Raw genomic sequence first — 27,982 nt, forward strand, 5'->3', positions numbered from 1 at the left:
GGGGCCGTGTCCTAGTGCCTCGAGGGCACCTCTCGCAGGGTGGTCCTGTCCCACCAGCCCCATCTCAGCCACCTCAGCCCCCTGGCCCTGGGCTCCTGGGCCCCAGGGTGCCAGGCTGAGCCCGGGCAGGGCCCATGCTGGGGTGCCAAGGGAGCAGGGCACAGGGCAGCAGGAAGGCCAGGGCCCTGCTTTGGGACCAAGAAGCTGGCTCAGAGCCTCAACTTCCCAGCTGTCCCCGAACCTTGGACCGGGTGTTGCACGCCTTGCTTGCATAGGCACAACCACCCCTGCTTTGTCCCTGGGTGTTTGCTGCCACCTCCCAGCACCCAGGGGTGCTGCCCTGGCATGCCGGGCTGGAGGGCGGCCAGCACCCATCGCTTCGGTTCCCGCAGTGGGCATTTGGCAGCACGTGTGCCATGAAACGCCCCCTCGCAGGACCTCCGCAGGACACCTGGGGTCCCCATCTGCTGATCAGCTGCCTCAGTTTCCCTGCCAGGGTGGTGCAGACACCGACTGCCCTGGGAATGGCTGTGCACCCTCTGCAAAGGACCCAGCACCGATGGGAGCAGCGGGCTTGGGCCAGCCGGATGGCTGCTTCCCGCAGGGAGACCCCCACTGCCCGGGGAGGCCCCGGCAGTTGGGAAATGGCCACAGCAGTGAGCCGAAGCAGGGGGGTGCCGGGCGCGCGCCCCACTGCGGGGGTCTGGGGCGCTCACGGGGACTGCGGCATGTGGGAGGGCACGTCCGCGCCGGCCCCGCTCACAGCCACCCTGGCAGGGCCGAGGCCGTGCCTTCCGGAGGAGGCTGAACTTGAGCCGCCAGCTATTTTTGGGTGTCTGCAATGACAGCTCGGGGCCAGGGAGAGGGTGTCCCTTGGGTCTCTCCTGCACCTATTTCACCTTGAGCTGGATGCTCACAAGAGAAAGGCCCTGAGGTCCTGGGCAAGGGCTCCTGAGCACGACAGCCGTGCGCAAGGAGAACCGGCTGCTCAAGGGCCAAACTCCCATTAACTGAAATAGGGCAAGAGGCGCCTGACCCCCGTCTGTAGATGTGCCCCAGCCCCTTGGCCCAAAGGCAGCAGCAACCCGCGACGGGACCGGCCGCCCCCATCAGCGTGGCTCTGCCCCGTGCCCTTTCCGCCCCGCCTGCATCGCAATCCCGGGGCGGCAGGAGGAGGCTGACGGTGGGCGCGACGCGGGGGCCGGGCCAGAGCCGGGTGCCCAGTGGACCAGGGGCCGTTATATCCCACTGCCTCAGCTGTTTCCCGCGGGCGCCGAGCCCGCCGGGAACGGCCCCGCTGCAACAAGAGCCCGAAGCAGAGGAAAGGTTAGGGGCGGGCGGGCAGCTGACGGCGCGCACCAGCTGCTATTTTATCCAGTCCTCCCCCCTCCACCCCCCGGCCAGTGCTCAGCCCTCGCGGGCACGTGCTCCCGCAGCCCGGCAGGATGGGTGCTGGCCCCCGGCGGGCGGTTGGGCTGGGCGAGCTCAGGGACAGGCACTGGGGCCTGGCAGGGAATGACGGGGCCGCGCAGCCGGGGCACCCTGCCTGCCGGCGTCCCACCGTGCCCGGGGTGCTGCCACGGGGCTAAGTCCAGGCGGAGAGGCTTCGGTTGCCGGTGGAGCAGCCGTTCTGCCTAATCAGCTTCTTCTCGTCCTAAAGGTGTTAAAGAGTAACAGCCGAGAAGGGGCATCGCCGTCCTCACTGCCGCCATCTCCTCCCCGACCCCAAAGTGCGGGGAGGTGCGAGGAGGCTGGGACTGACCCCCCCAAAAGCTCTTGTCCCCTGAGCCCCAGGGTCCCCACGAGCCAAGCTCACAGGGAGGCACGTTGGAGGTCCCCTGTGCCAAAGGGCCTCCTGGCCCTGCCACCCCTCTGCTCTGCCACTTCCCCTGGTGCATACCAGGGATTTTTGTCGTCCAAATCGGCGTTGGCGAGAGATGCTGAGGAGCCGCGTGGGCTCCAGGGTACCAGGGGCAGAAGGAGGCAGCACACGCTGAGTGCACGTTTGGGCTGCGCTCAGCAAAGCCACGCTCACGCCGCCGCTCCGCCGCGGGCGCGGGCCGCCTGGCGCATCCCGCGGGCGCGAAGGCAAGCGGGGCAGAGGCGCTGGGAAAGGCAGAGGCGGAGGAAGGGGTTACGGGCGCTGGCGGACGCGCACCTCCCAGGGCAGGGCCGTACGGGCCGGCGCCACGGCAGCCCCTCGCGCCCCGACCGACCGTCGCACCAAGCGGCCCCAGCGCTGCGTGCCCCGCCGTCGCCACGCGCGTGTCCCCCGCAGGGTGGGATCGCGCGTGTCCTTGCACACGCACGCGCGCGCGCGGAGCAGAGCGGAGAGTCGCGCGGGCGCCGGCGCGGGTGGCACCGGCCCGCGGGGCAGGGCGCGGCAGCCAGCGGGGCCGGGGCCGGGGCCGGGGCCGGGGCCGGGGCCGGGGCCGGGGCCGGGGCCGGCAGCGCCCGCCGGAGCCGCCCGCCGCAATCATGTGACGGCGCCGCTATTTAAGGCGGCTGCGGAGCCGGCAGCAGCCCTGTGGCTCGGCGGCGCCGTCCCCGCCTCGCAAGCCCGCTCGCCTTCACCATGGTCGAAGCCTTCGTCGGCACCTGGAAGCTGGTGGACTCGGCTAATTTCGATGAGTACATGAAGGCGCTGGGTGAGCGCGGGCGGCGGCGGCGGCGGGGGGAGCCGGGGGCGGCGGCCGCCCCTGCGCCGGGCGCGCTGAAGCCGTGAGATCGCTCCGCTCTCTTTCTCTTTCTTTCTTCATTTCCCCCCCCTTTGTATTTCACCTCCCGAGTAGCCAGGACCGCACAAAGGGCTTTTAGCGCTGCGGCGCCTGCAAGTGAGGAGGAGGATGGCTGTCTGCCTTTTTAATGGGTGTAAAGAAGGGGGGGGGGAATGCTGTTTTGACAGGGCTGGGTTTGCGGCGGGCAGGGGCGATGCGGGGGAGCCGGGGCTTGCGGCGAGCCGGGCGCTGGCGCTCCGCATGGGTGTGCGGTGTCCCCGCGGCCCCGCCCGGCGCCCCGCGGTGCTGCGGCCGGGAAACGGGGCTCGGCTTTTGCCAGGGGGCAACACGGGTGGGGACAGGGTGGGAGGGAATCTCGGCCATCTCTGGTGATGAGGATGATCCTCGCTGCCGGGCACTTGTTTGAAGCCGGGTGAGGTCCCTGGTCCTGGGAAAGCAGGCGAGGGGCAGGAGATGGCTGCCTTGCCCGGGAAGGAGTGTGCCCACTGCCTGGCTCCCTGCCCTCGGGAGGGACATGCATCTCCAGCTCTTCCCAGAAGCCAGTGGGTGGGGACAGCCTTCCCCCCCCCCCCCCCATTTCAGGGCCAAGGATGATAGGGTGGAGGGAGAGGACTGCAGAGCTGCTCACTGCAGAGTGAGTGAATGCAGTGCCTCTGCTCTCCTCCATCCTTCATCCCTCCTTCTCACCCCACATCATCCAGCCTGGTCCCTGGCACCGGCTGTGGCTCCTTCTGAGTGGCCCCAGGGTACTACAGAGGCCAGGGGACACTACCTGTCTTGGATCCTGCTCAGCCCCAAAAGCTGGTCTGTGGCTGGAGAATGGTGTTTCTGGGTGCAGGATCTGGCCCTGAGTGATCCCAGCTGCACATCCAGCTGCCCTCCAGCCCCCACGGCAGCCAGCAAGACACGGGGAGGCTGCAGGGAGGAAGGAAGGTCTGGGGGCTGCTGAAGGGCAGGGACGATGATGGGGATGCACCCTCTCTAGCCCCTCCGCGTGGCCTCACCGCTCCCTTGCACCCTGCAGGTGTGGGCTTTGCCACGAGGCAGGTGGCGGGCCTCACCAAACCCACCACCATCATCGAAGTGAGCGGCGACAAGATCACCCTGAAGACCCAGAGCACCTTCAAAAACACAGAGATCAGCTTCAAGCTGGGCGAGGAGTTTGATGAGACCACTGCTGATGACAGGCACGTCAAGGTGAGCCCAGCCATGGGGCCAGGAGCCCAGCAGAGACCCAGGGGGCAGCTGGGGTGCTGAACATTGGTGCTTGGAGAAGCTCTCTGGGGTCCCTCAGAGAGCATCTGCCCTCTGCCAAACCCTTTTATCAGGCCATGGCCACATTCCTGCAGTTCAAGGCTTGAATCCTTGAGTTCTGGGTCTGTCTCCTTCTCTCCATCCTCTTCTGTTAAAAATCTCCTTGCCCTCAGGGCCTGCTGCTCTGCCCTAGCCTCTCTTGGCAAATCACCCCTTCCCCCATGCCGATTTGCAGCCAGGCTTTGCAGAAAAGCTGTTACGAGGCATTGGAGTTACTGTAACAGCCCCGGGGCTCTACCAGCCCGGGAAGTTGGGCCGCCCGGGCACAGAGCTGCTGGGTAGGTTGTGCAAGAGCGAAAACATGCAACCGCCCACTGCCTGGCCCACGACGGACTTGCTCAAGAGAAACAGGGGATGTGGTGGAGCGAAGGTGAACTTTGTGCCATTTTTAATGGTTTCCAAGGCATCCTTGCAGGGATGCAAGAATTGCTTTTGAGCCTGGTGCTTGTCCTAGAAACACATTTTGGGCCCCTTTGGCTGGGCAGAGCTGTCCTCTCTGTACATGGTGAGCGAAGAGGGATGGAACGGCTTGGACACATCACTTGGCCAATTCCCCTTTAATTCAGGGAAGAGGTTCGGGGGGAGAAAACCTCTTCAGGAAAGACTTGAGCTTCTGTGCGGTGGCTCTCCAAGTCCTCCTCTTCCTTGGTTATTTGCTGGTGGCAAAGAGCCAAGTTGGGCTATCCCTCCCATAAAAGCAAGGGAAGAAAGCTTGAGAGGGCAGTTTGAGCTCATGGGAGGGGAAATGAGTTTGCAGGATGAAAGATCAAGAAAGGCATTAAACCTCCTTTTTTTTTTTTTTTGGCCTCTTCCCTCTGCAGAGACACTTCCCCTCCCAAGACCGATCCTCCCCCCGCCGGCCTTTTCCTAGCAAAGACATTTTTTGCAGAGAACTTTCCCCTCCTGGCCCCGCGTGGCCGCAGGGTGCCACGCTCCATTAAACATGCTCTGCGTGAAGCAGGCGCCGTCCCCCCAGCCCGATGCAGACAAGGTTGTTGTGTTGCAAAATGAACTCACTGGCCACCTCGGGGCTGGTCAGATCTGTGGTGGAGCAGGTCTCCCTACAGCCTGGGCTGGCAGTATAAAACACTGTTGGCTGTAGAAGGGTTGTAGGGTGCAGGGACCTGCTGAGATGGAGGCAAGAGGGGGTGGCTGTCCCCACCTGGCCTGGGGCTTCACAGGGAGGCATGGCCCAAGGGCTGGGTGCTTTCACCGGGTGGGAGCACCCAGCCTTCAGCAGAGCCAGGATCAGAGCGGCTGCAGTGGCCAAAGAGCAGCTGGGCTGAAGCAGGCAGTGAGTGCGAGCAAGGTGGCAGTGCTGAGCAGACACATGGCAGCCTGTTCCCTGTCCTCTGTCCTGCTTGGCTGGAGTGGCCCCTGCTGCTACCCCTCTCGAAGGGGGAACTATTTCCATACATGACTGTGGCTGGCTATAGGCTATGGCCACAGTGTGCAGGGCAAGCTCCGCGCATGGCTGCGGGCCAGCAGCACACTCACGCTGGGGGCTGCCCCATCCCGTGACGGGGCTTGAGCACAACCAGACGGCTCGGGCTGGTGGAAAATATGTTAAAACCACCTTGGCATCCCGTGTGCAGTGGGGACGGGTGAAGGGCTGCGAGCGGCTCCTCGCCGGCCAGGGACATGCCCTTCAGATGCCCCTCGGCAGGCAGCCAGAGGGCAGAGGAGAGGAAGGAGAGTGGATGGAGGCCAGGGCGAACAGGGAGGCTGTGGAGCAGCATGGGACAGGGCAGCAGGGTCTGTTGTGCTGTGGGAGGCACCTGAGCCATGGGGCAGCTCAAATTAGGGGAAGAGCTGTGCTGGGAGGGGGCATCTGAGCTGCTGAGGGGGAACAAGCCTTAGGAAGACCCAAACCACAGGGGTATATGAGCTGGGGGGACACCTGAGCAATGTGGGGTGCCCGGCCATGGGGGCACCTAAGCTGTGGGGTCACCTAAGCCATAGGTAAACCCAAGTTAGGGGGAGACCTGTGCTGTGGAGGCAATGGAGCCAGGGGGCAGAAGAGCCTTAGGAAGACCCAAACCTTGGGGGCATCTGAGCCATGGGAGGCTCGAGCTGTGAGGGCATCTGAGCCATGTGAGGTCCCTGGCCATGGTGGGACCTGAGCCATGGGAGCACCTAAGCTGTGAGGATACCTGAGGCATGGGGGCACCAAGCCATGCAGAGACCCAAGCCAAGGGGGCACCCAAGCTGTGGGGAGACCCAAGCCACAGGGAAACCCAAGCTATGGGGAGACATGTGCCATGGAGGCATCTGAGACAGAGGGAAATGAGCCTTAGGAAGATTCAAACCGTGGGAGTATCTGAGCTGTGAGAGACCCAAGCTGGGGGGACACCCCAGCTACCTGGTGACCTGAGCTGTGGGGGCACCAAGCCAAGGGGTCACCCAAGCCATGGGGAAACCCATGTTATGGAGAGACCTGTGCCATGGAGGCATCTGAAATGGGGGCGGGGGGAAATCAGACTTAGGAAGATCCAAACTGTGGGGGTTATCTGAGGCATGGGGGCACCTAAGCCATGGAGAGACCAGAGCCCTGGGGGCACCCGAGGTGCAGCGAGACCCAAGATGTAGGAAGCCCCGTCCCATAGATGGACCTGGGCACGTAGGGGCTAGCTTTGCTCCAGCCTTGGGAGCTTGGGAGGGTTCAGGGCAGGGAAAGATGCTGCAGGGGCTGGAGGCAGCTGAGGACCAAAATCCTTTGGGGCCAACCAGGGGAAATAGCATCCTTGGGGCTGGGAACCTGCCGTGGCATCCGGCCCGTGAGGAAGGACCGCGGAGGACAGGAGCAGCGCAGCAGGAGCGTAGCCGGTGCCACGCTGCCTGTCCTCGCGCAACCCCTGGCTCCACTGTCGGTCCAAGCCAGGTGTCGCGCTAACCTTGGCAAGCCTGAGTCAACAGCAAGGCTGGACAAACAGCGGGCCGGCCGCGCGAGGCTCGTTTGTCTGCTGAGCCCCTCCAAAAGCCCTTGCAAGGTCCTCCGGCACGGGGCGGGCAGAGGCAGGGCCAGCGGGCTGCGATCCAACGGGCTCCGATACCTCCACTGCTTCTTTGATCCCCTCCGTCACGGGCCAGGGAGCGGGCTGCGGCGTCCCGGAGCAGGATGAGGCCCTGGGCAGGGCTCGCTGCGCCGGCGCGGGGCCAGGGGAGGGCAGGGTCACCGCGGCTGTGCCCCCGGCCGGGTTATCGGGGCCGTCCGCTGCTGCCAGGGCACCGCCGCCTGGCTCAGCCCGCGGCTCCCCACGCGATTGGCTTTGGCGACGTTTTGGGGTTTGGTCCTGATCCGGCCGGCAGCCAGAGAGGGGTCCGGCGCGTGGGGCAGGCGAGGCTGAGGGGGTCGCTGCCGGGGGCGGGCACTTGGGCTCCAGGGGCACCCAGAGCGGTCGCAGCAGGTCTCCGAACCGGCGGGCTGATTTCCAGGGGAGCTCCTGCCGGGGAGCTGGAAGCAGAGGAACTGAGGCTGGAGCCTTTTCCTCCTCCCGAAACGAGCGTTAACGGCGAGTTTTGATCTCTCCCCGCAGTCTGTGGTCACACTGGATGGAGGCAAACTCGTCCACGTGCAGAAGTGGGAAGGAAAGGAGACATCGCTAGTGCGAGAGCTGAAGGATGGGAAGTTAATTCTGGTGAGCGGCTAGAAACCTTCGTAGCTCGGCAGGCGCAGCGAGGGGCCGGCACCGGGATAACGGTGCCGTACCCCACGGGGCCGCCCGGCCGACGCTGGCTGAACCCCTTCCAAATTGCCGCTCGCATCGAGCCAGCTTTTAAGGGCAGAGCGGACCTTGCTTCCGCCTAAGCCAGCTCAAGGGCTGTCCTCCAAGGCTGCGTTAGAGCCCCAAGCACGCGACCGCTAGCCCTCCCGGGGCGCAGCGGCTAGCAGGGGCACGCAGGAGGGTGCTGGGACCGTCCTGCCGTAGGGCTGCTTCCTCCCTCCCCGCACAACCGCCCGCCTTTGATTTTTGCCTCTAGACTCTCACCCTGGGCAGCGTCGTCTCCACCCGTACCTACGAGAAGGCGACATAGAGGCCGTTCCCCCAGCTCCCTGCCTGTCACCCGGTGCCGAGCTCATCACCGACTTGCCTCTGTCCTCTCCTCGGCGGCAGTTTGTACGCGCCTCACGTTGATGGCAGAGCCCTCCGAACCCGTTGGAGCCGTCTGCTGCCCTGATCCCTGTTGTCTTGTTGGGGTTTGGGTTGTGGTTGTGGTTGTGGTTGTTGTTTTTTAATAACAGAAGAGCCCATGTGGGAAAAAAAAAAAATAAAACCAATGTTGTTACAGCTCTGTGACTGGCTCACTTGGAAAAAAGGCTCTTTGGCACAGTGGAGAGGAGGATCCTGTCCCAGCCAGGGCTTTAGGAGGAGCGAGGAAGGGAAATTTCAGCCTGGAAAACGCTGTGGGAGTTGGGCTAGTTCATCACATCGCTCCCATGTCCCTCCTGAACAGATTGGAGGTGGTCTCTGCTTTTCTGGCTCGGTGCTAGATGGGATCCATCCGACAGCTCTCCTGCTGCTGAGGACAGGGGCTCCAGGGAGGCTGCGACCCTGCCCGCCGGCTTAGCACACCTAATGCTCTCGCTTCACGGGTGTCTCTCTCCAGGAGGCCCCCCCCCACCCAAGCTACTCCCTTTCTCCATCACAGCACACAGGCCCTTCTCGCAGGGCCCCCACTAGGGCCTTGCAAACATTTAGGTGAGGAGGTGGTGATCGACGCCAGCCCTCCCCGGGCCATTGCACATGCTGCAGCACACACCCAGGACCTGCTCAGAGCAGCCCCCAGGCAGCAAGAGGGTTAAAACACCAGTGAACCCAGCAGCCTGTCTCAGCTGGTTCTCTGGAAATACAACAAGTCATAGAAGAGTACAAGGAGAGGCAAGGTTAACCAGGTACCCTTTCCTTTGCCACACCTCTGTTGACAGAGATAGCAGAAAGGCTGACCCACCTGACAAATGATCCAGGGCCTGATTCACCAAAGACCAAGCCTGGAAGCAGGCACAGCAAGCCAAGCGCACGGACTGCACAAACGCTCCTGCCAGCGCACAGCAAGGTGCAGGAAAAAGGCAGGACTAGACCTCTCAGCAACAGGTAGAGACCGAAACCACACATGTGCCACTACTGGAAGAGCAGTCTGGGTCACTACAGGTTTTCTAGCCCACAAATTGTATCAACGAAATGGCATTTGGGCCACTATAGCTCCGTGTAGTCAGGGTTTCTGCTAGTCCACCTATCAACCTCAGCAGGACACAGCCACAGCAATGACAGACGGACACTCAGCTTGCTTTTTTTCAGGGGGGATATAAGCTTACTATAGTGGCAGCTCTGCTATAAATCACTCAGGATACAAGCACACACCATTCCAGCAAAAGTAATTTTTCCACCACAAATCCAGACAGGCGCGCTCTGCCAAAACATCATCTGATGTTATGCCTGACAGCAAAGAAGCCAAGAAACCAAGGTCAAGAGCACATCACATCCAGGTTGGGAAAGGAGCCTGCCCGAAGGAAGACTCTGCCGTGGGGAACTTGTAGAGTTTAGGGTTCGAATCTGCCCTGACCAGCCCAGGAGAAGCCTGATCACAGAATCACAGAATCGTTTAGGTTGGAAGGGACCTCTGGCGATCATCTAGTCCAACCTCCCTGCTCAAGCAGGGTCCTCTAGAGCATATTTCCCTGATCCTGCCATGATAGGCTCATACTAGGGTAAGCAGCACTGAAAATTGCCTGGTTTTACTGAAGTATGAGGACATGGGCCAGCCTGCTTCTACAGCAATGGCCGATCACTGCTGTGACCAGCATGCAAACACTCTCACTCTCGCTTCCTTTTAGAGTCAGTGGAGACAGAGGCAACATAAGTGACTCAGCCAGCCCATTTTTAAACATCTACTCCAAGGCAGGATGAATTGCTCCCTTCAGACTTCCTCTGTGGTCACCAAGGTCTAGAGTGACTAGTCTAGATATGAACTGCAGCACAGAACTGCTTGACCCTCTGTGATTCCTTCCTCAAAGACCTTTGAGTCTAAATAAAAGATTTATACTTCGGTCACTACTTCACCTTGTTACCAAAACACACCATAAGCCTTGCCTTCTGCTCCAGCAGGGTTCTTCTAGGGGTCACCTCACCAACTCTGCACCACTGGAAACCTCTGGAAAGCAGCCAGGGCTCTGACACAAGGGTTTTCTCCTCCCTGTCCTAAGCAGACTTTCAAAAATCTCTAATGCAAGTCACATACCCTCTCATGCAGGTACGCCTTTGTTTTACTACCCAAGATGAAGTGCAGAGCACACAGAAGAAAAAACGCAGTACAAAGTTCAACAGGAGATCTGGGAAATTTATTTTCCATCATTTACAAAGCCAGCAAATACACCACACAATGTTTATTTAAAATATCTCCACTCACTGAGTTGCTTTTGAGTCTCCCACTCGAAATGTTTTCAGATAAAATGAATGAAACAGAGGGAGGGTTTCTATACCAAAGCCAATCGGCTCCGTGCTGTTACCATGAATGAAGTCTCTCCAGCATGAAGGTAGTTATAATACTGCCTTATGCTGGGAAAGGAGACAGGCAACGGCACAGATATCAGCTGTCCTTTCTCAGAGCTGTTCCGAGATGACAGTATTGGGCTGCGATTCAGTTACCGCATAGTTACACTGATCCAACAAACCACGTGTGGAGCAAGCCTGAGCTGCAGAGCCATGACTGGTGAATGCAGAGCTGTAAGGAAGACATAGCCTCGCTGCAGGGTCCAGCAACAACTCCCCCTCGAGCTCTCTGCAGGGATTGGTAGGGGCAAGCATGGCCAGGCAGCAGAGCTCCACCTTTTACAGGCAACTGAATCCAGGGGCTGATGTCATGCATGCTCCTTATGGCAGGCTGACACTGTCCAAAGCAGCCACGCGCAGCACTGGCAATTTACCCAGCAAAACACGAGGCTACGGGATGGGAGAGGTACTGATGAACAGGTTTAATTAGCCCATTTTGTCAGGCATGCCCACTGGCCTTGGTGGGAGAAAATGGCAGCCCATGTCTAAGGTGATAGTGGATAACTAGCATCAAAGTCAACATCTCAAACACCACAGACTGAGCGTTAGTTTTAGAAGGAAACTCCTTGTACTTGAAGCAAGGAACGCACCGATTCAGTTTTGCTCTCCCAGCAGCATTTTCCAGGGATTCACAATGTCAGTACCCCTTTGTGAGTGCCCGCTCACTCCTTGTGCTTTTTCTTATGCTTCTTTTTCTTCTTCTTCTGAGCCTTGCTGGCTTTCTCTGAATGTTTGGCCTTCTTGCTGGCTGGCTGAGCCCCATCACTGTCAGAGTCAGAGCTGTCAGAGTCGGACTCGGAAGACTGCTTACTCTTGTGTTTCTTTTTCTTCTTCTTCTCCTATTGAACGAAAAAGAAATAAACAAAGCCTTGCACGTGGGAAAACCATCACTTGTGCTCACCAGGGCAGCAAGCCACTTTCTGTAACAGGTGCCTTCAAAGCTGCGACACAGAGCTGAACCTGTCCTCTAACACACACGATACACACAGCTTCTGTCCCAGCTCCTTAGGACTTAACTAGCTACGGTAGACCACAACCGCATCAGACACAACGTAACAGCTATCAGAGTGGAGGTGCTGTAACAGAATGTAAATCCAAGCCTCAAAACTGTTTCTCACATCACCATAAGAAAGTCCTTGCAATCCCTCCAGAGTCAGAGCTTTCTCAGTTATTTAAGGCTATTCTTTTTAATAGACGTTGACAGGATGAGGCCTTTTGCCAATAAAATGGGTTTCTAAAATAGCCAGTCGGAAGTCAGTATCACCCCCACCCCACCCCTTCGCCAGAAGGTCAGTGCACAGAGTCCCTGGAAAGTAATGCTAAAGCAATGGAGCACTGCTGACAAGGCACCGTTCTCCTTGCAGGAAAGCCCAAGTCCAGCCAAAATCCCAGAATCGCCTGCTGAAATGCCAGTCAGGGGAACAGTCTAGAAGTCAAAAACATCACGGTTATGTACCTTAAGTCTATCGAGAGGCAAGTTGACTCTGCTCTGCTAGGCCCCACTCACCTTCCAGCATGGAAACGCGATGGGTTCTTACTACACCACAGCCCCCAGCACAGCTGTGATGGGCTGTATCTGACACCAGCCCTCCAACCACAAAGGCCTAAACCTATTCCTTCAAAGCCAAAGCTTCTCTTGATCTTCCCTGGAGGGGAGCTGGGATGGGGAAGTGCCCTTTAGCAAGCAGTAACTATGCTCTCTCTGCACAGCCTCCAAACAAATCCTATGTCCTCCTGCTCTTGCAGCTTCCCACCATTTCTGCACCACACGCAGGTAAAAGTGATGAGCATTAATCAGCTCTCTGTACTTTATTTCTGTGAAGCCCTGAGGCAAAAGAAACAGAGTTGAATCAAGAGGGACCTGACATTTACATGCAGGAAAAGAATAGCTGGTGTTGGAATAAATATTTGGGGGGGGGGGGGCTTTGAAAAGGGATCTGAACCCTCAGTTCTGAGGCATTTCACAATAACTGCAAAGTACGGATTACCCTAAAATCAGTACTGCATGACAACTTCCCCTGAAACTGTGTCAGGCAGACGATCCCAAAGCAGACAGACTATCTTATGACACAGCACAGCAATTTGTATATATTTAATTAGACAGCAGTACTAAGGGAGAGGATCTGATTTGCCTGTGCTGGAAGCATGCTCACTTCCACCCACAAAAGCAGTGGAATGATGGATATCCAGCCCCAGGATTTTAAATTAAACAGGAAAACAAGTGGATCAGAAGGCACCAGCTGGCTTGGCCTGCTTTTGTGGAGAATAAGCAAGCATGAGACTGATGCCCATTCAGCTCACCTTTCTAGTTCCCCAAATACCCACAAAATTATCAAACTAACCAACTTTTGGAACAAGACATAAGGTTTTGGGGGGTGTATTTTAAAAATACTTTGGGGGGAAAAAAAACTTCTTGGGAAAAAAAAAAAAAAAAAAAAAGAGAGATGCTGTTCTCCAACACCCACAAGATCCTGGAAAGTAAGTGAAAACAGCGTTCCGATGAGTAGGCTAAGTGATTAGTAACACTAAGTGATTGTAATATTTTGTAGAGCACATTTAAGATTTCTTCCATAGCTGCATCAACATTAAAAACAGACCTTCCTGTGCAAGTAGATATCATAAATTTTCATTATAGCTCAAGGACATAAAGAGGACATAAGAAAGAAGCAAAACACGGTCCCCTGAAGTGGAGATGGGCCAATAAGACAAGCCCAGCCAGTGCAATCGCCTGCGATAGGCTTAGACACTACCAGCAAGGAATGTAACCCAGCAAGCAAATCTTGCTGCTTTGACTAAACCATATATTGGCATTTTTACTTAAAGCGAGCTACACTTTCCTGAAGGATATATATGTTAACTGCTCTAGAATTGGTGCACTTGTAAGACTGGGCACAATCCTTCTCAAACTTGCTGCAAAACAGCCTCCTATTCTCTTCCGTAATTTAACTACGCAGCTAAGTTGTAATGATACATGTAGTAATGTTAACTGTACTACATTAGGTTTGTTCCCCAGTTGTAGCCCAGCTCCTTTCCCCCTCCTCACAGACTATCTTCTACTGGATGCATTTCATTTAGACTCATGTCACTCTGCTACAGTAACAGATGCTGCATTCTTCGTGCACTGCCTGGGCCCAGGAATCCCTTCCTCATACATGAGGAACTAAAGCATGGGTTTCTAAAAACCTTCCCCCCCCTCCCAGTTCAGCAGTTGGGATGGCACAGCTAGTATCATAACTGGGAATGAAAGCTAACTCATGAAAACAGGTTCAAAGTAGAGTGCAAACAAGAAACCATGACCACTGGCATAGCTGGGCACTCCCCCCATGTTCACCACCTCCGGAGGGGTAAGCTCTCCATTCAACAACAGTAAAGAGTTTGCTGAGCCTGTGCAGGGAGGGAGTAGGAGAAGCCCAGAACATTCACTTCAGTGTGTCACTGGCCCAGGCAAAGGAACCTTGGTGAGCCAAATAAACAGCCATGTCCCCCCACTTCCTCCCACCAATGAACAGGCTGAAAGATGGCTTGCTCAGAGCACAGCTGTGGAAAAGCTTTGGGGAGCATCACAGTCAGAGATGAAAAGCAGTCTAATGACTCTCCCAAACCTAACACTTCCAGTGTTTGTCATATAAAACACCATTGATGTTCTCCTGTGTAATGGGAGAAGTCTGGAGTCCCCAAGCCAACAGCTCAGCTTACTATCTTTGCCAAGAGGGTCCCCAGCAATCTCAGGGCCATCCTTGGACTCGCAGAGTTTTACTAGAACAGCCTTGCTGTAAATCACCCCTGTCTCGGCAGGTCTCCTAGTGCCATGCACTCATTTTGTGAGGAAACAGAAGGAAGCCCAAAGGCTCAGTTGTGTAAGTCACAGCACTTCAGACAAAATGAGTCCTCAGGGAGGCCTCCCTCCTTGGTCAGCTGCTGCACGTCCACAGCCAACCTAGAAGAACAGCTAAGCCAAGGAGAGGAAATAAACGCGTGATTAGACAAGGGGAACAACAGTGACCAGCAGTAGATGTACAAGAGATACCTCTACAAAAATGAGAGCGACTCATTTGGGAAAGTATTTCCACCTATTCCAACACAGCCAAGCACAGCATGGGGCTGTGCACGGGAGCTGCAAGGTGTGAATCCAGCAGTGACAATTTTGAGGGCCACGCTGAGTCACTCCGCCTCCCTCGGATGCCTGCAGGTGCTGCCCTAGGCTTGCTCCACACCCATCCTACCCAGGGTAAAGAAAAAAAAAAAGAAAAAAAATTTAAAAAAAAAAAAAAAGAGAAAAACACAACCCTGGCTAGTAAGTGGTTGGAAAACATCCACATAAAGAAAACTCACTTCACACAAGCAAGCACAAGAAAGGCAACACACGCGTATTCACCCACTGGACGGCAAGCTAAGAAACTAGCACTCTTCTGTAAGCAAGGAAAGTCAGAAGTAGTTACTGAACACAGTATGAAAAATAAGGCAAAGAGGGAAACATCCCCTGCAATAATCCACTTTACACCCTGACTCTGCCTTGTTTGCTCTAAGCCTGAAGGTGCTTTTAGCTCACCAAGCTCAAGTAGCTCACCAAGACAGGCGAGAACATTAAAGTAAAATCCATGCTCTAATTTAGGGAGGGCACAGGGTATTTCACTAAGCTGCTGATAACCCTCCAATGCCTCCCTTAAGCTTCCCCTGAAAGGCAAATTCTCACAAAATTGCTTTGGAAAAAGGAGTGCTTCAGTGCTGAGAGAACAAAATAACTTCTGCATACGCATGGAGAAAAACAGAGCATGAGGGCACAGGAATTCAGATATGGCTTTGCGAGACTCTTGAGCTAAGCTAGAATTAGCTGGGGTTATTGTGAGCAAAGCTACAGCAAGGATATAGACATTCACAAAGAGAAGGCTGGGTTCTCCTAGCTCTTCCCCATGAGACATTTCTTCCATTAGCTTCAGCTACTGTCAGGACAAGTTCAGCTTCTATATGAAGATTAATATACTGGCTTATGGGAAGACAAGCCGAGTCCATAGAATTTCAATTAAAAAGACACACTCTCCTGTCACAGTAAGGACACAAGAGGCCCAGCTAAAGACATCAATTTAGTATGGATTGTGTGTCATTGCACCAGATACATGCTATCAATTAGGGGCACAGAAGAAAGGGAAGCAGGAGCTTATTTAATGTGAAACAGAGCAACTGTTTTAGGGAGATGGAATAGCAAAAATAAAAAGGAAGACTTGGAGCTGCACGTCTAGCAAAGAATCCTCCAGGACTTCAGGGGAGAGCGGGGAGGATTTAGCTTACTATATACCTAGCAGATCTTCGGCAGGTATCGTTTGTTGCAGCTCCATAACGGCGCTATGATAACCGACGTCATTGAAAATTTGCCAAAGTCTAGATTTTTCTGTGAGACAACACTAAAGTCATCACAAAATCCCTTATCCACATATTAAGGGTAGAACCAAGTTACAATAGTTTTCAGAAGATGATGATGGTAAAGAGTTAAACCTTTTATCTAAAGGGATGCGGCAAGGAGAATTTTCTCAAGCTTTTCTGATCTGTGCACATGGTGAGAAAGTTTGACAAGCCCTTGTAACAGAGTTTCATTCCAGAGCTTGGGAAACTTCTCAGCGTGTGAAGGCTAAGGACAAGACAGGATGTCACATCAGTCCCTTCTGCGTGACAGGGGAAATAAAAGTACACATGTGGACTTTGTGCTGGCTAAAAATCACAGTCTCCTTTTTAGGACAGTCCTATTTTAACAGCCAAGCCATTCAGACCAACACAGAGCAAGTACTCCCAGACTGTTTATGCAAACACCACAGCAGAAGCACACAACTGGGCAACACTGGACATTAGAGAACAGTCTAGACTGCAAACACTGCAGGGAGTAAAGCAGTTGCAGAAGATTTCTGCATTTTCTGTAGCATGAGACAGTGGTGCTCTGAAACCCTTCTGTACAAGTAATATCTTCCTATTAGACCGTCAATTCCTTTAAAATCCAGCATCCTGGTACTGAATGATAAGAACTAAACTGCCTTCCTGTGCCCTACTGATTACTAACCACACTGAACTGATCCGAGAGCTACCATCATTGTGCAAGAGGGGAGTGTTCCTCTGGTTTACGCACTAGAGACAACCGTGCCAAAGTAAAGGCCCAATTTTTGCCCTCAGCTACAGCAGCAAAGCCTTGCCGCACCCTAGCCACAAATTGGTCTCCAGAATTGATCCCTGATGATGGATGAAGCTCAGCTCTGTTCGCTGCCGCACCCAGGCATTTGCTCAGTATCGTAAACACTGCGCTTGTGTCCATATTACGATTTTTGTCCAAACAGACTCCAAATGTAAAGGTGCTCAGAGAGAGCCAGCACGTACGGAGGCTTGGATGTTACGGTTCTTTGTACCTCTTGTCCAACTTATGCAACAATTCTAGAAAATCGAACCAACTTGCCTTGAAATCTACTATACAAGACTTGCGTTGGGAAGTAGCATGCAGAAGAGCAACAGTCTGAGCTAGAGCCTGAAAGAGCTGGCTTTCATATTATTGTAGCTATTTTGAAAAGGCTCGTACTAAGAGTCAGCCATACTAGCACACCAGGTTTTGTTTCTTGCTCTTCATAAGAGGAGTTGCTTGGGGCTATGTTTAAGAATGTTACGACCGTTCGTTCCTTCTAAAGGTATTTGATTTTGAGACAAAAGGGGAGTGTCCCCAACTCTCCAGAAAGTTTAAATATTCTTTCACCAAACCCTCTGTGGGTTCTCATTCTGAGAATTTGCCTGCCCTTATGAATAATTACAATGGATTTCCAGGACTTCTTCCCAAAAACGTGTCAGTATTCCTTCTAGGTTATTATTCTTAAAATAAAGGGAACTTTCACCATGCCAGCCTAATTCCAAACAAGATTCATCATGTAAAGCCAAGGATATGATTCCATCCCTTCTTTAAGATCTAGTCAGAATTAATCTGATGAGAAGAATCCAGCACATGGCCAGTAATGCAAATACAGCAAAGTTTAGAAAAGCAGAGAAAAGGACAATAAGAGAACAGCAGACGCGTGAAGAGAGTGAACCTAACTAAGCTATGCCTTAAGCTAATGCTATTTAACAACTAGTAAAACAAGTACTAGGCTAGGAACTAGAATGGATTAAGGCTTGATGAAGTACAGGTCACTGAACAGACAACGATTTAAGAAGGTGTGGTTTTAAGTGAGGAGACATCTGCAGAAGGACTTCAAGGAAGTCTTTCACACGGCGAGGGAAACAGTGGCAAAGTCAGTAGAAAAGCAACTGCAGGTCACATTTATCATGTAGCTCCAACGACCTTCACAAAATTACACCAGGGATAAATTAATCAATGCATCTGAGCAGAAGACAGGACAGCTGTGTAGAATGCAAACGAAAGGGGGTTACTCCTGGTGTTGAGAACAGCAGACCTTTTCTTGAAAGACAGACGGGGAGAAGAATCAGTAGGGTTTATTTTTTCTCAGCATGCCTCCCTCCTACACAAGCTCAGTACAGACACACTGCAGTGTTCCCATAGGAGTTCCTTCACCCTGTGACCCAAAAAGAATAAAAGTGAAAGGGATGCAGTAACATGCTTGAGCAGCTGTCAGAGACTCTTTAGATGCTCTCTGGTACTTCCGCATAACTCTGACAGCAGCATCTGAGCGTCTCCAAGTTATTTATTTTCTCAGGGCCTACAGGAGACAGGGCAGTGCTCTCACGTGCAGAATACTAAGATGGTGATCTGTAACCAGGAAAACGTGCGCCCAAGGTCACACCAGAAGACCAGGCAAGTACAGAGAGCTGAAGTCTTCAGCCGTCTTTTCTCCAGTAGATGCTGCAGGGCTCAGGCCGGAGAAAAGTGAAAACACCGAGATTCTCAGTTCTGTCTCGGTCATGGCATGGACAACATTCAAGTGGTCTAAAAACCATCTGCAGATCTGAAGTCAATAACAGGACCACATTTCTACGAGTATTACAACTTGCGATAAGAGCAGCAAACCAGGAAGGAGCTCTAGGAAGCTCACTGCCAGCCTTATAGAGACTCTGGGCATAAACTACTGATCATGGTGACCATGGGAAAGGTGAGCAGAGAAGATAGGGGGTGAGGACCCCAGAGTATCTCTGTAAGGAGAGGAGCCTCTGGGGAGAGTACCAAAGGACTGCAACAAAGCACCAGATCAAGGAAAGAAAACATTGATAACGAACAGCCAGGAAGGCTGGTACTACTGCTATGTCATTAAATGGATGCTTGGTAGATAGGAAACTGCCATGTTTTCATTTAAAAACTGCAAGCTCTACTTTTACACTGCAAACACCGCATAGGACTTGGTCAGCAAAGCAATTGATACTAGGTAGACTGAGCTATTTCGATTTTGTGCAAATCTCCCCGGGGCTCCAGGCAGGCAGGCAGGCAAGCACATGGTGGCTCCCAGACAAGATCACAGCAGGCACCCGAGACAACAAGGAAGCTATTCACTTCGAGGATCCCACATCCTGTCTCCAAAAATCTCAAAGTTTTATTTTCCAGCACTGCAAAACATCTGAAAACCTTTGATCTCCTCCTGAGAAGGGAGGAGATCAAAGGAACAAGCAACATTTAAAGGAAGGCTGTTAATCCACAGATGAAAAAAATAGTAACAAATTCAGGACAGTGACCCACATATATCCTGTAGTTTCAGCAGGGCAAGGCTCCACAGGGAATCCCCAGCCTCACTGGACAGGCATTGGTAAGATAAAGGAGTACTTGCACAGCTCTTAACAGAATTCTTCCCAATAGCATTTAAGTAACAGTTACTTCCACTGTAAAGCAAAGTGAACCTTTACCAGACAAGCCATCATCACTCCTAGAGGGAAGACAACCAAAGGCAAGAGAACTCAAGTCTGCTGAGGTATTACCAACAGCCTGGTCTCACACTATTCCACAATATGACAGAAGCTTGATGTTTTAAGTCCAGAAAGACACGAGTCGCAGTTAGCCTGGGACCCAAGGGATGACTTGGTTCAGTTGCGTGCTTCTGAGATCAGAATAAAAAGAAGAGTATGTGTATTTTGTCTGCAGAACATTGCTCTTATGTTGCCATACAAGTGCAAGACATTCCTCGGATAAGAGCCTGTACATCAGAGAACCAGAACACACCTCTCAGGGTGGAACCAGGCACCAGAACCTACAGTCAGACAGATCAAGTTCCCACTACTACTATCCTGAGCTCTACTGGACAAATGAAAACTGCAGGGTAGGAATCAAATTAAAGCTACCGTAATTTCGTACCAACTCTCGGGCAGAAACAGGTATGCCACAGGGCAGAGGCAAATACAAGGAAAGTCACCACAGACTTGACTTTTCTGCTCTGGTGCAGCCACCACCTACACCTACCCAAAAAGCACCTCTTCAGATAAGAGCGTACCAAAGCTCCAAAAACCACCTGACTAATGAAAAACACAACTGGAAGTGAGACTTTGGTTCCCAGTGTCACTCTGGGTTGATTTAAGTGCAGGTTGCCATTGAAACAGATAGATTTGTCCTTTCCCTGTAGCCAGTATTTGCACTCTCTTCTACTAGTGCTAGCACTCACACAGCCCCCCACCGATCCAGTGAGAACTAAGCCCTCAGAAGTCACTTCTCACCATGCAAATGGTAATGCTTGTTGCTGTGCCTCTCCTGCAACAAGGAAACAAAACTATGGCCAGACCACTCCTCACTACCTCTGCCAGAGTTTTCCCTCTCTTCAGCCTGCCGTGCTTCTAGACGTTGGAAATCCCACCATGTTCCCAGACTGTTGCCACTCTCCAGGGACACAGACAGGCCAAAGGGCGAGGTTGGGGGGGGGGGGGGGGGGGAAGGGCGCTTTGGAAGTGTAATAGCAAATTGGACGCAAGCAGTGAAGGAGTTGATGGAACACTTTATTTACTTAACTCTGGAATTGGAAGACTCATTTCTGCATGAATAGACTTGACCACTACACACTCCTGTTTTGGATTCAAGTCCCACCTATTTTTTATACCCATTGTGTTGTCCCAGCATGCTCTGAAGCCAGAGTTCAAACACTGGACACAAAAATGTCAAGAGATAAGAGACCTTTTAGGTGGACAAAACTACTTCAGAGCCTAGACATGCTATAAGCTCCTTATGCAAACACAACCTATGATTTTACCCTGGCATTTGCAGACAAGCCTAGTTCACAGTACATAGGCTGGGCTGGGATACCTGCTACATCAAGGTAGCAGCGGGCATTTAGTTCAGATTAAAGAAACGTGACTGGACAACAGCAGTGAAATAAGAGGGGACACAGCTATTGGCAAAGGTCACAGAAAGGCAGAAAATCTAAGTAATTTAACTAGAGCCTCACAAAGGCCAGGAAAAAAAAAAAATCCCTTTTTTGCACTGTAGGGCCTGGAAGGGCTGTGTATTATGGTACAAAACCACCCTAGAGATAGTTTAAAAAACAAACAAACAGCACCACACTGCACCTAAAAGTGGTAAGTAGGAACTGCTAAAAAGTCTGCAGAAGAGATTTTTCTTTTGCTACAGAACCTGCACAAACAGAGCCACTTTCTTTCTCAGAATACAGCCACTTATACCAACCTTGTTGTAGAAAAACACAGATGTAAATCTACAGAATAAATTGTGTGGCCCACTATTCGAGCCAGCAGAAGTGCACCTTGTACCTTTTTTCTTTTTTTTGAAGAATCATCAGCCAGACTGGTCTTTTTATCTTTTTCATATGTTGCTGTTGCTGCCTCTTCTTCCTCCTCCTCTGGAATCAGGCTATATTTGGTACCTCCAGGCTGCATGAAACACTCCTTGGCAAAATGACCTGCAAAACAGTTTTTGAAGTAGTAACCCAGACCTTTTTTGAAAACTGCATTTCAGCTACCTAAAATGCTGATGACAACCTTTTTATTATTAGTCACACTATGAGAATCTACACTGCGCTTCCCCCCGCCACTCAGCATTCCAACTAGTTTTACATGCTCAGATTAAACAAGCCAGGGGAGCAAGTGCAACACAAGTCATTCCGGAAAGATTAATCAGGCAAAACTAAGACACTCTTGTCTGAACAGAGACATTAGTAGAGACATGTCTAGGCAACAACTTAAGCGGCGTAAAAAAGCGTATGAGAAAGTCGGTCAATTGGTGTGGTAGACATCTGGTAAATGAGACCAAAGCCACAAACACATGGGAAAACCAGCTCAATCTGGTTCTACGCTGCAGACATCAAAGTTGATCTATTAACAGTTGTAGTGGAAATTGCACGTTGATAGCATCTGCCTGGCTATTATGAGTAGACATTATCATTAAAAAGCAGACTGCAAATACCTAGAATCTAGTTTAAAGTTCTGGGGTTTCAAAGTTCTGGGGTTTCTTTAAAATAGCATTTTAAAAGGTAGTTATCCACCACTACAGAGAACCTTATCAGTGATTAGAACAGCTGCTTTTAAAACTGTCGTTAACCTTCTCCAGAATAGTATAAACTCCAGCAAAACCACTACTCTGTGGCCAAATAACATAGGACAATAAGTAATATGCAGTAAAAATTCCACATCCAAAAAACTTTACTGACTTACACCTGAACAACTTGCAGCTAGTCAGCAAAAGCTACTAAAAAAGGCATCAGTTAAGCCAACTTTCCATTCCTATGCTAGGCAAAATAAGTATCTCACCAGGTAGAAACGCTTGTTTTCAACTCTAAGGAAGCTGCTCGCACACTAACAGCGTTCCTAACTGCTAACCAGTTATTTCCATTGACCTCTCTTGCCATAATTAACAGATTTACTTGAGGCTGATGGTTACGTCTTAAAATGGAAAACTGGAATAAGAGCTCAGCTGTAAGACGCATCCAAACAGACACACAAAGAGAAGAACTGTGCTCAGTAGAATGGTTCCTTAGAGAAAGTTCAAACGGATGTGATTTTAAGAAACAAATCTTAACAGAAGGAGCTCAATTAAGTCTTTCCTTTACAAAACGAAAGTGCTGGAAAATGTGGTTGTCCTTTAAAAGACATTTGGAAGCAAAATCCAATCCCTATACAGCGAGGCACAATCACAAGGCAGACATCACTACACATATCTACAGGTCACAATCTAGCTAGAACAAAGGTTACATTGAAAGAACAAAACAGCCCTACATAAATATACCTTTGCAACCACATTTCTTGCATACAGTGTTCAAGACAGCTTCAAGAGTGATCTTCTGACTAGTATAGTCTCTGAATGTACGTTTTTTCCTCTCATCCTGACTGAAAAAGAGAAGAAAAGTTCAATTTTCAATATACCTTCATCACTAACCCCATATAGTTACACGGGGACAGTTTAAATACAAGTTTAAGGGTTGCCCTAAAAGCAGCCCTTAATCAGCTAAACCAAAGAAAGAAGCTCATCAACTACTCATTAGAATAGTGTTAACATTGTTAACAATACATTTATATATGGCTTCTTCTATTTCTGAACACTCTCCCAACAAAGCAGGCAAACATAAGACGACGCAGTTACTTCCTTTATGCTAACGTCTGTATTATGTAGGTGAATATATATTTTCTATATATACACTTATACATACACACACACATTCCTACTTGCCCAAGATAAAAAACAAAAGTTACTTGACCTGCAAGACACGTCACAAGAAAAGACGCACAAGAAAGTTCTGACGGACCTTAGCGGTTAAGGAGATTACTTGTTTTCACTGTTTATAAAAGTGAGATGAATCCACAGCAGGAATGAACAGTTCTTCCATCACAATGCACGCAGCCATCAAAAAAATGCAAGAACTAAGGTCCTGCCAGGGCGCAAAGGGCTGGAATTTCCTGCAGCCCTCCCTCCACCAGCTCCTGCGAGCCTTTAATCAGCATCCAAGAGAGGACCTTCAGTCACACCTTCATATAACCAGTCCATGTCTGTGGGGCTCAGCAGGGAGCACTCCTCACCCTCCAAAGGGGGGAGGACCTGAAGAACTACTACGGTAGGAAGGCCAAGAATGAAAGGCAGTAACAACCTGTCTGATCTGTTATGCCCAGCTCAGTAGATTTACCTACTCAAGGGAAACATTGTTTGGATCCAGGTCTTTTCCTGTTCCTTGGTTAACGACCTTCATGGAGAGGGAAAGTTTCAGTTTGTCATCTTTCATCTGAAAGAGAAAGGCATAGAGCAAGAAGAGGAAGCAACAGCGATGTTAACTAATACAAATCTAACAGGCTGCCGATAGAGAAGGAATGAAATTGTCAGCACAGAAAGGAACTACTAAAGCAAGGCTACTACGTGAAAATGATTTTGTTCTATTAAAATGTAAATACAGCCAAAATGCAGTTATTCTAGTTAACATGAGTATGTTAAGCAGCTACCTCAGAAATAAAACAAGATCAAACTACAGATCCATTCAGATTAACATTCTGCATTTAACATGAGCGAACCAAAGCGCTGTAGAAGAAAGGGTATGTTTAGGAACTTTGCTATAATTCTCAATAATTAATCAGTAATCCACCCACAAGGGAGTTTCTGCTGGACCTTCAGCAGATTTGCACCCTGAAAAATAAGACTCTATACCTGCTCTCACATTTCTATCTTCTTATGAGGTTAAAAACTTTCTAAGTATCTGTATTAGGGGCTTATTCTTTTCTGAATCCTAATAAGCCCTTGATTGCCACATTATCCCTTTAGAAGCAAGAGCAAAGGTCGTAACTTTTAAAAGTCTTTTTACAACCTTCTATAAGTACACACCAAAAGGTTCTAAATCTGTTTATCTTCCACAAATGGAAGGCATTGCTTTGTATGTCAACCCTATTGTTATCGTTCAAAAAATCTGAAAGATGTAAACCAATTATGACAAAAACCTCTCATCTCTAGAAGGCAGCAAGTTTCAAAATACATGTATTTGCCAAAAGAATTATAAAAAACCACACACACAAAAAAACACCTTCCCACCTTTCTTTCCTAAAAAATATAGTCCACTTTCACTGTTTCAATGGCTCACCAAAGTAAGAGTCTTTGTTCCAAGGAATCTTTAAATATAGAAGATAGGCCTAGCATCACTTCTTTTGTGCACCAAAAAAGCAATATAATAAAGGGTAGAAAATAAGACACACCCCTCCAAAAAAAAAAAAAAAAATCTGTGTTTTCCCTTGGGCAAAATTCACTGTCAACTATCTTTCCTTGAAAACAAAAAACACTCAGCTTCTTCTAATAACAGACCTGTCTCTCACAACTGTTAAAAGACTGTGCTTATATTGGCTCTCATCTTGGAATCCTCTCAAATTGCTCATTTGGCCACCAATCACACAGTTATGGGGGTGCAAGCTGCAAACAGGTAGAGAGGAAAAGAAAGGAAAGCGCTTTGCTGCTTTTAAGTTTTGATTGCATTGCAGCAAGTCACAGAAGGTCAGCTTCCAATGTCTCACCTGACAGTGAGCAGAAATCAACTGTTTATCAGATATATCATGTTTTGTTTAACAAAGCGACCAGAACACCCTGCTTCTGCATATCAAAAAGTTCTTAGTTTACTCTTTTTGTAATATAATTTATTTATACAGTGTTAAAGAAACAAGAATTAACATTACCTCTTTTCCAATAAGTTTCACCCACACTTTGTCTCCAACATCTACTATCTCTGAGGGCTTATCCACACGGCAGGATGACATGTGAGTCTTATGAACAAGGCCTGGTCATATTTTTGTAAAAAAAAAAAAAGGGAGGAAAAAAAAAAAAAGTCTCTACTGACTGTTAGTTTTGTCCTCTAGGAGTCAGAGGGCACCTATTAAGAGGTTTCCCTACGCAAAACTAAGCATCTAGTTTCCCAAACACATTACGCAGATGAGAATCAGTTAGTTTAATCAATCAAGTTTGTTTGCAAACATATAAAAGCTCATCAATATTTGCTCCAAATTTACTCCATGCTGTTAGGAAGCATGAGTGACACACAGCAAGACAATAGGCGTCAAAAGAGATAGAGGAAGCGATGAGAAAAGCACTGCTCTCCCCAAAGGTGTAGAGCTGCATATGCCCCCTTCTGACCACCATCACCACAGAAACAATCCTCAAGTTTTTGTATGAAACAAATGCAATCAAAACTAAGGGATCTGATCAACCAACAGGGAGACAGTATTCTCATAGCCTCCAGGCTGGATTCATCAGTCCAAGTTTTCATGTGTGTCCAGACACCTCCGGGGCTGGATGATTTAGCACTATGTGCAATGAGCTGGCGCCTCATTGATAACTGAGACATTACCGATAACTGAGACACTAACTCCAGAAAAAGAAAACGGACCTTCCGTATTTAAGATCTTAATTTACAGCTTGTCAGAGAAGCAGGCCCCAAAGCAGCGTCTTTGTACTCAAAATACCAGGCGTCCACATGGAAAAAAAGAAAAAAAAAACTTTTTATTTTAAGCAGGCATTAACGCCTCTCTATTCCTGTCCGTCCTCTGAAACCAACGTAAGCACTAGAGAACAAAGAACATTTCATGCATCAGCAGCACAATACTTTGCTGGCAATGTCAAAACCATTAAATACCCAGGCTGACCTGATTTTCTGTTGTGCTTGCAAGGTCATACAGCCAGATTTTTTTTTTTTTTTAAAACTTACACAAATAATAAATGTGGGCTACAGGATTATACATGGAAGGATAAGTATGGAAACACACCTTCATGTCTAGGCTTATATTTCAGGACATGTTTGCATCTCAAAGAGACATCCTTCCACTAGTCACACTTCCATGCAAAAATTTTTATTAGAGCTGGCGCTAAAGTAAGTGTGCAATTCAAGATGAGAGTGAAGAAGTGGTTATTCGTATGCATACAAACAATTGACAGAACATCCAGCTTAAATTGCTTCTTTTGTGTGACTAGTTTATTTTACTCTGCAGTTTTCCCACAACTGTAAACAAAACTAAGTCAGCTTTTCCGGTCTATTTTTTATTTGAAGTCCACTTCAGTCATCTTTATTTGACTTGCAAACTGGTCATGAAAGAAATAAGTTGTCAAGCTAAATTTCTTGTGGAATTTTCTATAGTTTGTCCACCACCTGAAAACGATTCTCTAAGATGCGGTGAAGTTACCAAAAAAAAAAAAACCCACTTCCTCTGAAATCCTCTGAGCCTTTTCTGTATAACTGCATATGTAGCACTACCTTAAGTAATTTGTGAGAACCTGTTTTTTCTTTTTTTTAAGTTCAACACTTTTTCTGAGCTAGCAGATAAATCAGATAGAGAAAAAGAAGGAGAAATTCTAGTATTCTCCTAAAAATTGCCAAATCTTTTATTCTGGGGATGATTGCAGAGCCTAACAAGTCAACATGAAAATAAGCCTAAACAAATAAGAGAAACAAACCTTGTTTCCTGCAGCCTGGGATTTTTATAAATGCCCCATATTCTGTTACAGTAGCAACCTGTGAAGAAAATCAATACAATATCTAAACAAAAGAGACTTGGTAAAAATCCTGTTTTGAAACCACCAGTTAAAACATGCACAAAAAAGGCTAAATGGTTCTCATATCTTAGTTCAGTTTTAGACTTCAAGGCTGGGGAGAGACAACACTCCTCGATAACTCTAGAACAAGCGTGGCCAGCCAACTACTCCTCTGTTAATAATACATATGCATATATGTGTGTGTGTGTGTGTGTGTGTGTGTGAACACACACATATACGTATACTTACATAAACGAGCAACGTAGCTGACAGTTACCCAAACCACCGCTGAACTAACCAGTCATTTAAACTAAAGCAAACAACCCGCACTTCACGACACCTCGCAGTATCGTGGCCGCAGCCCCACTGCACACCTCTCCTTGGAAGATAGCGTAGAGCTCAGGCAGCGCCTCCATCATCTCAGACCTCACAGGACGTGCTCGGGAGCGTCTCTGGGAGCAACCGACAACGTTCCTCCAAAACCTTCTGGGCGACTCCAGTTGAACTCATTGCACGTCACTGCGCTGCGGAGGAACCACGCTCGTAACCGGAGTTCAGAGAGATGCCTTGGAAAAATATATTTAATCAGCACTTGAGAACACCTCCTGCAACCAGCTCAGTGACATTCGACTAATATGACAAATTCTTTGGTTCATTTTGATTTAGGCTATGATGCGACACTAGCTCCTCGAGCTGGGTGACACCAGCTGCGGCCGCCTTCGGGCCGCTCTCCCAGGCGGCACCGGGCCCAGCCGGGCCTGATCCGGACGGAGGGTGGGGAAGCCCAACCTCGCCGCAATGCTCCGAGACTTCCCCTGCCAGCGCGACACCAGCCCCGCCGAGGCTGAGACCGAGCGAGCGCCCGACCCGTCGCCGCCACCGTTACTTACCCCCACCAGGCGCCACCGCCATTTTGCCCCCTCCCGCTTCCCCCCTCGCTCTGAGGCAAAGCGGCGCTCCACCAACCGTCGCGCGCGGTGATCGCAGGTGACAGCCGG

At 50.4% G+C, this 27,982-nt stretch overlaps 2 protein-coding genes across 4 annotated transcripts; one reads left to right on the forward strand and one right to left on the reverse strand.

Annotated features, from left to right (window-relative positions):
• Nucleotides 1-2,439: 2,439 nt before the first annotated feature.
• Nucleotides 2,440-8,341, forward strand: FABP3 (fatty acid binding protein 3). Its single transcript, XM_068917365.1, has 4 exons — nt 2,440-2,648; nt 3,763-3,935; nt 7,589-7,690; nt 8,034-8,341. Exons 1-4 carry the CDS (start codon nt 2,576-2,578, stop codon nt 8,085-8,087), a joined length of 402 nt encoding a protein of 133 aa, XP_068773466.1. The 5' UTR covers nt 2,440-2,575; the 3' UTR covers nt 8,088-8,341.
• A 2,026-nt stretch (nt 8,342-10,367) lies between these two features.
• Nucleotides 10,368-27,980, reverse strand: ZCCHC17 (zinc finger CCHC-type containing 17). 3 transcript variants are annotated; one of them, XM_068917063.1, is made up of 9 exons: nt 27,875-27,925; nt 27,359-27,550; nt 26,907-26,964; nt 25,846-25,911; nt 25,139-25,239; nt 23,621-23,712; nt 22,725-22,825; nt 21,254-21,402; nt 10,368-11,439 (listed from the first exon to the last, which is right to left on the reverse strand). In XM_068917063.1, the coding sequence occupies exons 5-9, from the start codon at nt 25,217-25,219 to the stop codon at nt 11,263-11,265; spliced, it is 600 nt and encodes a 199-aa protein (XP_068773164.1). In that variant the 5' UTR covers nt 25,220-25,239; nt 25,846-25,911; nt 26,907-26,964; nt 27,359-27,550; nt 27,875-27,925; the 3' UTR covers nt 10,368-11,262. The 3 variants fall into 3 exon arrangements, with proteins under 3 accessions (XP_068773164.1, XP_068773163.1, XP_009668175.2); XM_068917062.1 differs by lacking the exon at nt 25,846-25,911 and having other exon boundaries at nt 27,875-27,980; XM_009669880.2 differs by lacking the exons at nt 26,907-26,964; nt 27,359-27,550; nt 27,875-27,925 and having other exon boundaries at nt 25,846-25,929.
• Between the last annotated feature and the right edge of the window lie 2 nt (nt 27,981-27,982).

This window comes from Struthio camelus, chromosome 23, assembly GCF_040807025.1.
Source record: "Struthio camelus isolate bStrCam1 chromosome 23, bStrCam1.hap1, whole genome shotgun sequence".
In the NCBI taxonomy this organism is placed as follows: Eukaryota; Metazoa; Chordata; class Aves; order Struthioniformes; family Struthionidae; genus Struthio; species Struthio camelus.